This window comes from Rousettus aegyptiacus, unplaced genomic scaffold (genome assembly GCF_014176215.1).
Source record: "Rousettus aegyptiacus isolate mRouAeg1 unplaced genomic scaffold, mRouAeg1.p scaffold_m13_p_12, whole genome shotgun sequence".
Taxonomy (NCBI): Eukaryota; Metazoa; Chordata; class Mammalia; order Chiroptera; family Pteropodidae; genus Rousettus; species Rousettus aegyptiacus.
Window position 1 is genome coordinate 74,292,194 of NW_023416287.1, and position 12,662 is coordinate 74,304,855.

General features: G+C 38.8%; 1 protein-coding gene across 4 annotated transcripts in view; it reads right to left on the reverse strand.

Moving 5' to 3' along the window:
- Positions 1–12,662, reverse strand: part of EPG5 (ectopic P-granules autophagy protein 5 homolog) — an 89,459-nt gene that overhangs the window by 60,871 nt on the left and 15,926 nt on the right. For all 4 annotated transcript variants that reach the window (XR_004953713.1, XR_004953714.1, XM_016147787.2 and 1 more), the window contains exons 7-13: positions 12,338–12,443; positions 10,149–10,263; positions 9,571–9,721; positions 6,093–6,248; positions 2,719–2,876; positions 1,409–1,563; positions 758–898 (exon numbers count right to left, since the gene is read on the reverse strand). Coding sequence is in view for 2 of the 4 variants with exons in the window: in XM_016147787.2 (XP_016003273.2) it covers positions 758–898; positions 1,409–1,563; positions 2,719–2,876; positions 6,093–6,248; positions 9,571–9,721; positions 10,149–10,263; positions 12,338–12,443 (982 nt within the window). In the remaining 2 variants the exon portion in view is untranslated. The remainder of the gene's footprint in view (positions 1–757; positions 899–1,408; positions 1,564–2,718; positions 2,877–6,092; positions 6,249–9,570; positions 9,722–10,148; positions 10,264–12,337; positions 12,444–12,662) is intronic.

Here is a 12,662-nt window from a genome sequence, read left to right on the forward strand (position 1 = left end):
GAAGAGCAATTCATTTATAATCTCCAGAAAGTGCTATCTAATAGAAATATAATGCAGGCCACAAATGTAACTTTAAATTTTCTAATAGTCACATTTTTCAAAAGTCAAAAGAAACAAGTAACATTAATAATATATTTTATTTAATCCAATATGTCCAAAATATTATTTCAACATGGCTGCATACATCAGTGAATATACTAAAAACCACTGGCTTGTACACTACAAATAGATGCATTGCATGGCATATGAATTGTATCTCAATAAAGCTGTTGGCAAAAACTACATAAAGATTACAAAAGTAATTGTGGCAAACACAGAAATAAACTATATGTGTCTTGCTCAACTTAAATTACTGCTTTTAATTTTCCTTTTGTGTGATTTAAACAGAGCCTTGCTTCAATCAGAGTTGTTTCTTCCAAGTATAAAATAATAAGAATTACAAAAGCCAAACAAAATTAGAAATAGAAACTGTTAATAAACCACAGGCTTTAATTATTTAAAGTAAAAACCTATTATTGAAGGATGTAGAAAGGTCACTTTGAGATTTAAAAAAAAACGTAACTTTTTATAAGCAGCAGCTAATCCCAAGCAGGCATGGTGAATGGCACAGAGCCTGGGAAACCAATGTTATCTTCATCTTGTTGTGCTCGTGACTAAGTCATTCCCAACAACCTTACTATTTTTCCCATTGCTCCATTACTCCAAGATTTAAAAAAAAAAAAAACTGAAAACAAATAAACGAAATCAGTGCTCTTACCATTCCAACCTGGTCGATGGTGTCCTGAACTCTATCCAAAAGGACAGAAATTATCTCAGGGTGGACAGCTGTGATGGTCCCTAAAAGCTCTCGACCAACCTTTGAAAAAGTCTCTCTGGTGGACAGAGTGACATAAGATACCTAAAAGTGGGAGGCAGTGAAAATGGCACTTTTAATATCAATTATCAGTCGAAATTCATTTCCATAACTATTTAGGACATTTTCAGGTAAAGTAGAATCTCACATTGAGTCTCAGTTTACTCCATGTTCAAAAAGATGTAAGAACTTCAGAGAACAAAGCGTCTACCCTGAAGCTGGAAGGCAGGATGGAGAGGACGGGACCTACTATGAAACAATGACTTCAAGTGCTGGATTCAGAAAGTATATTCCAAAGCCGCAATAAAATAGTCCCTTCGATGTTAAAACTTTTCTAAATCTGAGAAATAGGAGGGGAGAATGCAATGGGCATGATTCGTTTTTTCAATATTCTTTATAGCAAAATGATGTTCTTTTGATTCTCTAGCTCCTTCCATAAATGCAGAAAGTACACAGGAGTCACATTTTTTTTAAAAGCAATCCCAAAAGAATCAATGGGTGGATAATCCAAAAGAAAATATTTTTTAGCTGCCTTTTACAACTTAATGTTCTAACCTCATATATCTCCAGAACAATAATTTTTATAAAGTCTTCATCCACATTGGTTCTTCTGGCCTGAGCCATCTGAGCAAATGTAGTCAGAAGGCAAATCTCTTCCGAGCTATTCATGGAAGAAAGACACTTTGCAAAGTTCACGAAATGTTCTGGGTCTGCAAGTTCGTAACAAGAAAATTAAAATGGTGAAAGAATAAATACATATCACTTTAATTACTCTTCCAGAGAGAGAGAAGATATGAAATTAAAAGACATTTAGAAATACTTTAAAGATACAAAAGCTCTGTCTTGGAGTTACTCAGTGTTCCGGGGTCCTTCCACTGTACACAGGAGATATACATGTTATTACATTCCTTTCCTGCTTTAAATAAAAGGCAACAAGAAGGAGGCTGGGCCAGATAAAATTCCAACTATAAATAGAACGTAGCCTCAGAGGTGACATTCAACATCTCCAAGCCTGAGTTTCCTCATCTGTCTCAAAAAGTTATTTAAGAATAAATGACATGGCACTGGTGAAGTGCTCTGTCAATTGCAAAGCAGTACTACTGTCACTAGGCAAGACATCAAAGGCACACTTGAAGCTATTTGGTAATTGTCAGGCAAATGAACAACAAACCAACTAATAAAAACTGCTAAGACTGGCAAACCAGTCAGTACAAACATAGCATTCCAAACAAAAGACATTTGACAATAAATGAAAATTTGGGGCAGGAAATTAACTACAACCATGACTGAAATATTGATGAATGTGACTATATATGTTTTGCCTATTTCTGAGGATACTATGTAAGCAATATTACATATTGTCACTAGGGGGCATAACTGGCAAATGGCTTTGCAATAAGTAATAGAAAACAAAACGCTGCAAAGGCAAGTAGTATAAAGGGAGGAAAGAGTCTGTTTAGAAAATACATTTCCCTGATGTAAATGTTCACAGTAAGAAGGCAACTAACTAGCCAACAATTCTTTTCATATGTTTATGCATTTGAGAAATCGAAGGTACTACATCAGATTTTCTGTATTTTCAAATTCCACGGGGCATTTACCAAGCCAGTTTTCATTTCCCATGCCCAGATTGGGTTTGTGATAGGAATTACTACCCAGAGAACTTCTGAAATAATGAAAATTGGAATTATCATTCTAACAAGTCAAAAACCACAAAGCGGTCTCTTGAATTTCAAAATTATCACATGACTACATTGTAGCTCATTCTCTCTTAGCACTTCTAAAGGTAAAGAGAAGAAAGCAATGAAGAGAAAAGGCCCACAGGTAAGAGCAGGTGGACGTTGCACATTTCGGCAAGGCCGTACCTTGGAGCTGCTGCTTGCAGTCAGCGGGCGGGAGGGCAGCGCAGAGCGTCCCCAGGTCCCCACTCTCCGCCTGGTGCATGAGGTAGAAGAGCTTCCAGAGCATTTGCACCGACAGCGTCCCGAAGGGCATTTCCGACATAAACAGCCAAATGCCGAGTCTGCGTGTTAAAAAGAGCAGGAATGATTTTATGTATCAGTCAACTTCACCACACTGAGAAAGCAGGTGAAGCTTTCGCTCTGACAGAAAAACAACAAAATTCTGAAAGCACACAACAGCAAATTTTCTAACATGCTTCCTTCCATCATAAACACCTCGGGGATGATAACAGTAACAGGAATACTCAAAAGGCAGTCTGTGCCAAGTACTGTTCTGATCACTGCAATATATATATATTATATATATATATAAATAATTTCATTCCATCTTCACGAAAATCAAGCCAAGTGCTATTATTGATATTATCCCCAATTCACACATGAGGCTACTAAAGCACAGAGAGGGCAGTAGTAAGTAGAGCTGGGTTTTGAATCAAAAATCCTTTCAAGACCTGAGTGACAGAGAGGCTGCACAGACGCAGATGCGCGTGCCTGAGCACACATATAGGTACATGTGTAGCGGGTGAAAGAGGATTCAAAAACCCTCCAATGACTCTGCTCTTAAGCCTGTAACCGCACATAGACTTCATTTCTTAATACAGCTTTTTCTTTTATTCAAACAGGTTTTGTCTAGTATGACATTGTGACTCACTTGCTTTTTCTGCCCTTATTCTTCTACCTTTGTACGCCTACTCTCTTAATCATTACACCTTAGAACATAAGGTTCCTGCCAGTGTTAAATCTTTTAAGAATAAAGCCTCGGGTCTATGATCACAAGGATAATAAGTTTCGGTTATACTACAGATAACATCCTGGCTTCAGGTGTGTTTCAGCCCCAGGCCCATCAAGACAGAATAGCCCCATGTGACATGGGGCCAGACAGAATGACACCACAGCTGATTCTAGAACAGGAGAGACACTAGATCAAATACCCAACCCCCATCCAATCAGTTGCACCCATGACCCCCACTCCTTTAGTTTCCATGACTAAGGGTTTCCCCTATATAATCTGTCCCTTCAAGATACTCTAAGAGAGCTAGGTTTTTGAGAGCATAGCTCATCTGGTTTCCAGGACTTGTAACTCTAAAATAAATCCTTACTTTATTTGCTGCAAAATCTACACATATCTCATTGACTCAAACACGTGCAGGCAGACGGAACCCTTTGCTCTAGTAAGACGTCCTAGATTCAAAGGCTTCCACAATATAGCACAGTCCCATGTTTCCAACCAGAGCCCTCTCTGCATTCAGAATTAGACCATTCCTAGAGAAGAAGCCTGGGGAGAAACTGCTTCCTCCAAGCCACCAGCTCTTCCACTGTGAAGCCCTCCCCTCAGCACTACGACAGAATTCCATCCATACTTGACCTTGGCAGTATCATTCCCTTAATCAGTCATTATCAACATAACAGCAAGCAGCAGAAAAATCACCTGATTCCAAAAGCCTGCCTACAGAGATCCTGATTTTGTAGGTCACAGCTGGGACCCAAGAATTTGTACTTTTTACAGTCACCCCAGGTGATTCAGACTCAAGTGATCCTTAAACCACAGTAAGAAACACTTCAAGTTGCTGTAATTTATGTATACATATTGGCCACAACAATTTGAGAACAGAAACCAAGTTTTATTTATCTTTGTATAAAGCGGTATGGAAACTAAGTCTTATATTTTAATTACAGTACCTAAACCAGTATTGCAAAAACAACACTCAATAAATATTTATTAAAATGTTACGCTATGTAAATTTTATCTAAAAAAAATCTAATTAAAATAGAGAGGCATGCAATATTGTTGCTACAGTTTAGGCAAAACTATAAATTGACCAATTAAAAATAAACAAAGCTTATTAAGAGAAAAAGACAGAGGTTAAATAGTGCATGCCTAACTCACTTCTAAGGGCCACTACTAGTAGCCCAAACCACCACTAGTGGCCTAAGCCACCACTGGTCTAGCTTCTGAAAAGCAACAGCTAGACTCCTAAGCAAAAACTGAAGAAACTTCTGTAAGTTTAGGTAGGCCAGGCTTCCATCTTACTAAGTAATTATCTTAACATCTTACATGGCACCCAACACTTTGGTATAATGGATCTCAAAACAATTAGGAGACATAGTAGAAGTCTTAACATAATGTCACAACAGAGTATATATATCAGGCTACGAAATTCCCTATACGGCAGACATGCAGTAAGTCTAGTTGAGGTTTTTGCTGTCTCTCTTTCAGTGTTGGTTTGTTTTCTTTTAGGTTGGGAGATAGCTACTGTCAAAAATTTCCATTAGAGTGCCAAATAAATTTAAATTTCATGGCCTTAAATATCTGATTCTTATATAATTTGTTCCCTAAAATAAATTATATTCAAAAATAATAGTTCTCAATATTTTAAAGTTTAAAACAATTATCACCTTTGTGAACTACATATATAATATTACAAGATGGTTCATGGCTCAGAATATAAAAGCTGGTAACTGTGTGAGAGCTTTCCCTCTCAGTTAAGCAAGCACAAGAACCAGTGACAGGAGATCAGAGATGGAAGACCCTTCCCCAGCGGCAGGCCCAAAATAATAGCGAATGGCAGACTAGGACTCAAAACCACTACACAGCACACAATTAAAACATGGGATGAGGTTAAGAGGGAGTGTAGAAAGCTCAGAAGAGGGGAAAGGTGTGGAAGGGCTGGCAGTTCCTAAGTGGAGCTGAGCGGGGTTGGACACAGGCCCTTACACCCTAGCGGAGAGCACAATGCTGCGGCAGAACCCACTCCCACGCTTGGACCGAAGCTCAGAGTGCAGGGTGCACTACCGTGCCCTGGTCTCTGCCTCGAATGTAACCTAGGCTGTAAGCAGCAGCAAAGACAGTGGTCAGAAGGCAGCATTTTTACACAGCCAGGACAGGGGACCTGGACCCATGACCGTCCTGGACCATAAAACTCTCAGAGTAGGACAACTTGAGTAACCAAGTCAGCTGATCATTTGTGCCGTGCACTGAGCACTTACTTCTCTGCTTCACTGTAGGCAGCAGGGATGGGTGTGAAATATAGTCCCTCCCCTGCTCAAGGCTACCCCAAAAGTCTAGGGGTGGTAAAACTGAGAGATCAGAATCCAGTTATCTTAAGACAGAAAGAAACCTGAAAGAGTATTTCAGTCAACACTACAGATAAGGAAACTAACAAGAAATAGATAAAATACACTAAGACATTATTACAAGAAATCTACTAAAGTGAACACTTTCACGTCAGTCCTTCTCATGAGCCAGAGAGCCATGTCTCAACTATTATTATTCTTACCTTTTGGCTTTCAACACATGCAGGACAGCTCTCAAAAACAGCTCATCAAATTCAACCTGTAATTTCTCCATGGAGTAGGGCTCCAGGGCCAATCCCAAGCCTCGGTTGTGGCTCACATACTGCGCCCAATGGTCACTCACATAACCAAGTGTCATCCTGAGCACGAGGAAAGGCAATACAACACCGTTCGTTAATGTGCTCAACTGGCAGCTTTGTATTATGTTTAAGTTATATTAATTATATTATATTTATGTTAAACTATATATAATAAATTATTATAATAATAAATATTATAATGAACTTATATTATTGTAACTTATATTAATTTATTGAGTATCTACTATCTTTTAGGTTCTGAAGGGAATTCAATTGAAGGGAAATCCTAACCCCTGGAGCTAGCCTGCATTTAGTGGAAGGCTAACAGACATAAAATAGATAGTCTGTCACATGGTTATACGTGACATTGAGAAAAGTAAGTAGGAGAAGGGAATAAAGTCTCTCTGGAGGTGGTGGGAAGGGAGGTGGCTGGGAGGGGGAAAGTCCTCACTGACGAGGGACATGTGCATAAAGACCAGAAGATGTCACGGGGACATCTACGGAGAGAGCATACTGGTAGAAGAAACCACCAGTGTGAAGGCTCTGAGTGTTTGGTATGTTGGAGAAACAGCAAGGCAGCTCACATGCTAAAGCAAAATGAGTGAGAGGGATAATGACTGGAGAGGAAATCAGAAAAGTGACAGGAAACCAGACCATAAAGGGCCACTGTGAAGACTTTTGCTTTTACTCTCAATGAGACTAGGAGCAGTGGAGTGTTGAGCAGAGTGACATGAGCTGACTCACTATTTACAGGGAGTACTGGCTGTTGTTAGAATAAGCGGGGGCAGGATGAAGGGAGGAACAAGGGCAAAAGCAGGAAGAAAAATGAGGAGGTTACTGTGATACTCAGGGAGAAAAATCTAAGAATGAACTAGGATGGTAGCAGTGAAGGTGGTGAGAAACAAGATTCTGCAAAGAGGACGTTTCACTGACTCAAACAAATGCACGTCTTTCACACTTTAATCTCTGCAACTGAAATATTTGTTAAAATTTATGGCATGCCACAATTTGGCAGCATTTTATCTTCTTAGTGACACACAGAATACATCTTCAGAATTGGTGTCATTTTAAATTTGATAAAAGATGGTGTTTTAAGGTAGATATGATAAAATTGGCTGTTATGGGGCATAAAAGAGAAAAGTAAAAGATGACGCCAGGTGTTTTGACCCAAGCAACCAGTGTTGCCATTTAGTAAAATTGGGAAGACAGTGGAAGGAACAGTTTAAGAGGAGGCAAGAGTAAGTTTACTTAGAAAATATTAAATTTTGATGTTCATGAGTCATCCAAGTAGAGGTGCTGAGTTGGCATATATATATATATATATATATATATAGCGTATATACACACACACACACACACACACATACATACACACACAAGCTTATGAGAGAGGTATGGGCTGGAATTATAACAATGAGAATTATAACAGTATTTAGGTGATATTTAAAGACATGAGAATGGATGAGATCCCAAGAAGCAATTTTGTTCAGATAAAGAGAAGAGGTCCAGGCAATGAGCCCTGAGGCCCTTCAACGATAAGAAGTTTGAGGTAAACATGAAATAACCAAGAAAGCAGAAAATGAATAGCCAATGAAAGAGAGGAGAAACCAGGAGACTGTGGTATCCTGGAAACCAAACAAAGAAAATGTTTTAAGGAGAAAGTTACCAACTGTGAAAAAGGTTGCTCTGTGAACTATGTGAAAAATGAAAAGCAGGATGAAGACATAGAATTAGCCATTGGGTTAGTAACACCAAGTTCATTAGTGACTTTCATTTTTCAGAGCTGTTTGGAAAGTGTTGGGAGAAAAGCCTGATTGCAGAGAGTTCCAGTGAGAATAAAGGAAAAAAGCTGGAGCCAACAGATGACCTGAGAAGAGGAAGTTTATGGAAAATTATTCTACAACTGAAAAGTAAGAAAAGAATCTGTGATAAATACAAAGAAAAATAAGCAGATGGGAAATAAAGAATAATCATAATATGCTACAATAATCAGCTACATTTACATAGAAATAACAATGTAAAGAGTGTATATCAATCTTAAAACAATAATAATAAAAATGTCTTTCCTACAAAGTTATTGAGAGAACAAAATTAGAAGGCATAGTCCTGGCACATGGTAAGCACTCAAACCTAAATCATGTGAGCCCAAGGATGAATTTTACCTTATTTATCAAGCAGAATCAGAAAATGAACATTATGATTTCTGATAATAAGTAGACAGGCTTTTAGCTTTTAAGAAATTACTCCCTGAGTCACCCGCCCTCCCTCCTCCCACCATCTCATTTTCATTGCTCCTAATGAAGGCTTTCTCTAGACCTTGAAAGTGACCCCCAGCCTTTCAGGATATCCTATCATCATTTACTTGGCTTTGCAAAGCTGATAGATAAAAATCTAAAATAAATTAAAATTAATTTTGTCTTGGAAACAAAAATGGGGAGAAGTTTTACAGTTTTTTGGAGAATTTTTTTTTTTTTTTTTTTTTTGAGGAAAGGGAGGTTGGAAGAAATGTCAGCATATTGATATGCTGTAGAGAATGACCCAGTAAGATAGAAAACTTAATGCCTCAAAGAGGATATAAAATTAACTCAATAAAAAGCTGTACATATTCTCAAATTTATATTTAATAATAATAGCATAAATCCAATTGCACTCAAATTAAGTGCTAATGTATTCCCAGTTCCAATGTAAGGGTCACTGATGAAATCTTTGCAACTTTCTTTAAATGTAATTTAGCATAATTTAGAATAAGAATAGAGAAAAAAAAACAGGGAAAGAATGATGCAAAAGAGCTATTGCTGATTTTCCATGGCTAAGAGACAATCCCAGGCAAAAGCTAGGAGGTAGGAGAAAAGAGGAAGCAAGGGAAGGGGAAAACCTGCATGTTCCTTGACCAAGTTCAGTTTCTCTGGCCAAGTTCAACCCAGCAGCTGATCTGAGGATCTAAACTCCAAGACAAGGGCCCCCAACCCCTACGCTATGACCGGTACCAGGCTGTGGAACCAGTCCATGAAACCAGGCCACAAAGCAAAGCCAGCGAGCAAGGCTTTATCTGTTTGCAGCCGCTTGCCAGTACTAATCACCGCCTCAGCTCCACCTCAGATCATCAGACAGTACATTCTCATAGGAGCAACAGTCCCTGGTGCCAAAAAAGGTTGGGGACCACTGATCTAACAAACCAGTTAAATTTGAGATAATTAACTAAATAGTCTAACTGGAAGCATTTAGAGAAGTCACATCTGATAGATGGTGGGGGGAAAAAATTCTCATTTTTATGATAAATAAGACCTGAGGTGTACACTACAACATCGGTAACCCCAAATACATTGTATCTGTCTAACCACAGTGAAAGCACATAGAAACGATGTATCAACAGCAGTATTACCTGATCATATAACCAATCCGCTTCACGAACTGCCTATAGCGCGCTCTGTTAAAGGTTTCTAACCCCACAGCCAGAAGTTCCACTAATGAGTTAGCAAAGGCAAAAATTTTCATCATCTCTTGAGGTCTTGTTGTTTCAGGTAAATAATCACCTAGAAGTTAAAAAACAGAGAGGAGAAAAAAAAAATTATCATTCCCAAGGAAAAACAATGAAGGATATAGATAGATACCTCAATGAGGAAACAAAGCCAAGATGAAGAATTACGCATCCCCATTGCTCTGGTTCCCATGTCAGTGTGAATTGAACAACTTGAGACAAAGTACAAATTTAAGTTTATTCAAGCTGGGAAATGTGCTAGCTAATCACTTCTTTTGTACTTAAGCACTAAGTAGGAAATTACAAGCACGAGAAAGGAAGGAAGCCCCACCAGGATGTGATACAATCATCTCTGTAGAGTATGGCCAGGCACAGGGGAACCTGATTTAGGAGCCTGCATAAGATATAAGACTTGATGCTGAGTTCCTGTGTTTGAGTTGCAACCACCACAGTTTCACATATGAAAAAAGAAGTAAGTTTACCTTTTGCCTTAAACCCAAGAAGATGCTGAAAGAGTTCATGAAATGGAAACTGTGATAAAAGGATAACCAAGTCATCTTCATTAAGGAGAATCCAACTGGTTTCAGGGTCTTCATCCTAAAGGAAAAGATGTATAATCACATGAGCTGATTTGACCAGATCATACTATGGTCTACAGTTATAGGGACTAAACTGTCATAGCTTTCAATGGTCCATGTGTGGTATTCTCACAAGTCTTCATGGACTTCTCCGAGGCGAAGATTTACTGCAGTTTCATAGATAGGCTATAAATCCCCTGAAATTGTGAATACAATTTTATGTGTATCTGGGTCATATCCATTCTTCAGTGAGTGAAACTGTTCTTATTAAATTTCCATGCTGAAGATTTGTTTAAAATGCTGTAGAGTGGGGACCTTACTATAAAGCACCACGTACCAGAATCCAAACTATTTCAGCTACAAGTCTCTTGCCCCAAAATCAAGTTCTACTGTTGTACTCAACTGACTTATTAAGAAGCAATTACCATTTGCTTTGGGTGATTGAAGTTCTGTTATCAATCACTGCAGCGAAAAATAAAAGCAGGATAAAAACAGCGGTGGTCATACATAAGGATTACATTCGGGAAATCTTCGAGGGGGTTTTGTTTGATACAGAACACTGAAGGCTCCTTAGCAACCAAGCTGACTTGAATCCTAAGATACCCTGCATTCAAAAGGGATTGCAGTAAAAAGATCCAGAGATCCTGAAGAATTTATCACCTCGATTTCGACAAGGGACTGATGTAATTCATTCACAATTTCCTAAGCCATTCACTTTTACCCTCTATGTGTCCTAAATGGCTAACAAACAAAAGCCTCAGAAAGTCTTAGAGCAGTAGTTCTCAACTCTGGCAGAATATTAGTTCTCCAGAGAGGCTTTTAAACATTTGGATGTCTGGGTGTAGGCCTGGGCGAGCGTTTTAAGTTGCTCAGGATGGTTCTAATATACAGCTAGTGTCAAGAAACCCGACATGGGTAGTCCAGAGCACCTCCTTCAGTACAGCCTTTTCTGAGCCAACAGCACTCCCAATATTTTCATCTACTCGCCAAGTTCTTGAGTTCCCAGTATTCAGTGAGTGCTAACCAGAAGCTAGGCACCACTGCAGAGTCCTTCATCATTATCTGTCTCTGGGATTAAATGCAGAAAGCTTACCAGAAAAAAAAGACTTCTCTGTCAATAAAGACCACTGTTGAAAAATAAATAAGCCTGCCCCACTGCAATCTTTAATAGACAAATTTGTACCAACTCCTGAGAAGTTCTCTCCAAAATGTTCAGAATCTAAGAAAGATGTCTGCATATCAACATCATTTACCACCACCTCGCCACCTCCTGCCAAGTCCCAGAAAGAGTAAAATGGGTGTGAATGGCTCCCCACCACTCCTCAGTGACATTTCAGAAATTACACAGACATGATCCTCACGGCTGTCATGGCTATCTTTCTGTCCTTTCTGCAAACTTTAAACTCCTTTTAAAGAGGAGTTTTAGTAAGTCCAGTCCCTGGCCATCTTGAACAAGCATATCAAATCAGGAGCTGGACCATAAAAAAATAAAACAGTAGGGCTGATAACTACCTGGAGGAAAATCTTACAAATACACTAATCATGTGTGCAGTAGGAAGAACAAGTGTTAATTTGAGAACTTAGATTTTTACCATTAAATTCTCACCAAAAATAGAGATCTACCTTCTACCTTCCATATGAGAAGATCTGAATAAGAAGTTTATAAGAGTTAAGGCAGAGCCTTGGTAAGCTCCAGCTCTTTATTATACAGACTCAGATAATCTGTATATGAGGTCTCAAGCTCAGAAAACTGTAACTACAAAAAAGACAAACCTAATACAAAGTTTACATAATATGTCGATATTTCCAGGTTCCAAATTCTCTCAGCTCAACAGGGTGACAACACAGCACACTGGCTCAGAGCAAAAGCTCCAGAGGATCCACCATTTAATGACTATACGATTTGGAATGAACTCCTTCACCTCCCTGGAAACTGTTCCTTATCCGTAAAATGAGATCACAACAGTATTTGCCTCATCGGGTCATTGAGGGAATTAAATAAGATAATATGTGGAAAGTGCTTAGAACAATACTCAGCAAATAAAAAGAACTCAAAAGTGATTAATCAAAATAATGCAGACGTGACAAGTTACCTCTTCTCCTCCCTCATCCACTAGTGTCCATGACCCAGATGCAGGCCCCGAGGAGGACGACTTCCACTCACTGGGCTTCATGTGGCACAGGAACTCTGCTCGATTTCTAAAAGATAAGCGAAATCGCTCCAATCATAAACATAGAAAGCCCACACAAGTGCATTATGGATCACTCACCCACCCACCCTGAAGAGTAAGACACCAACCTCATCTTCAAATGGTTTAAATTGGTAAACAAGAAATAAGAACTGACTAAAACCCAAGGAGACCAAAATGTCACTAATTTTGTTATAGAGACCATGACCATTTTGAATTAGTAATGGTG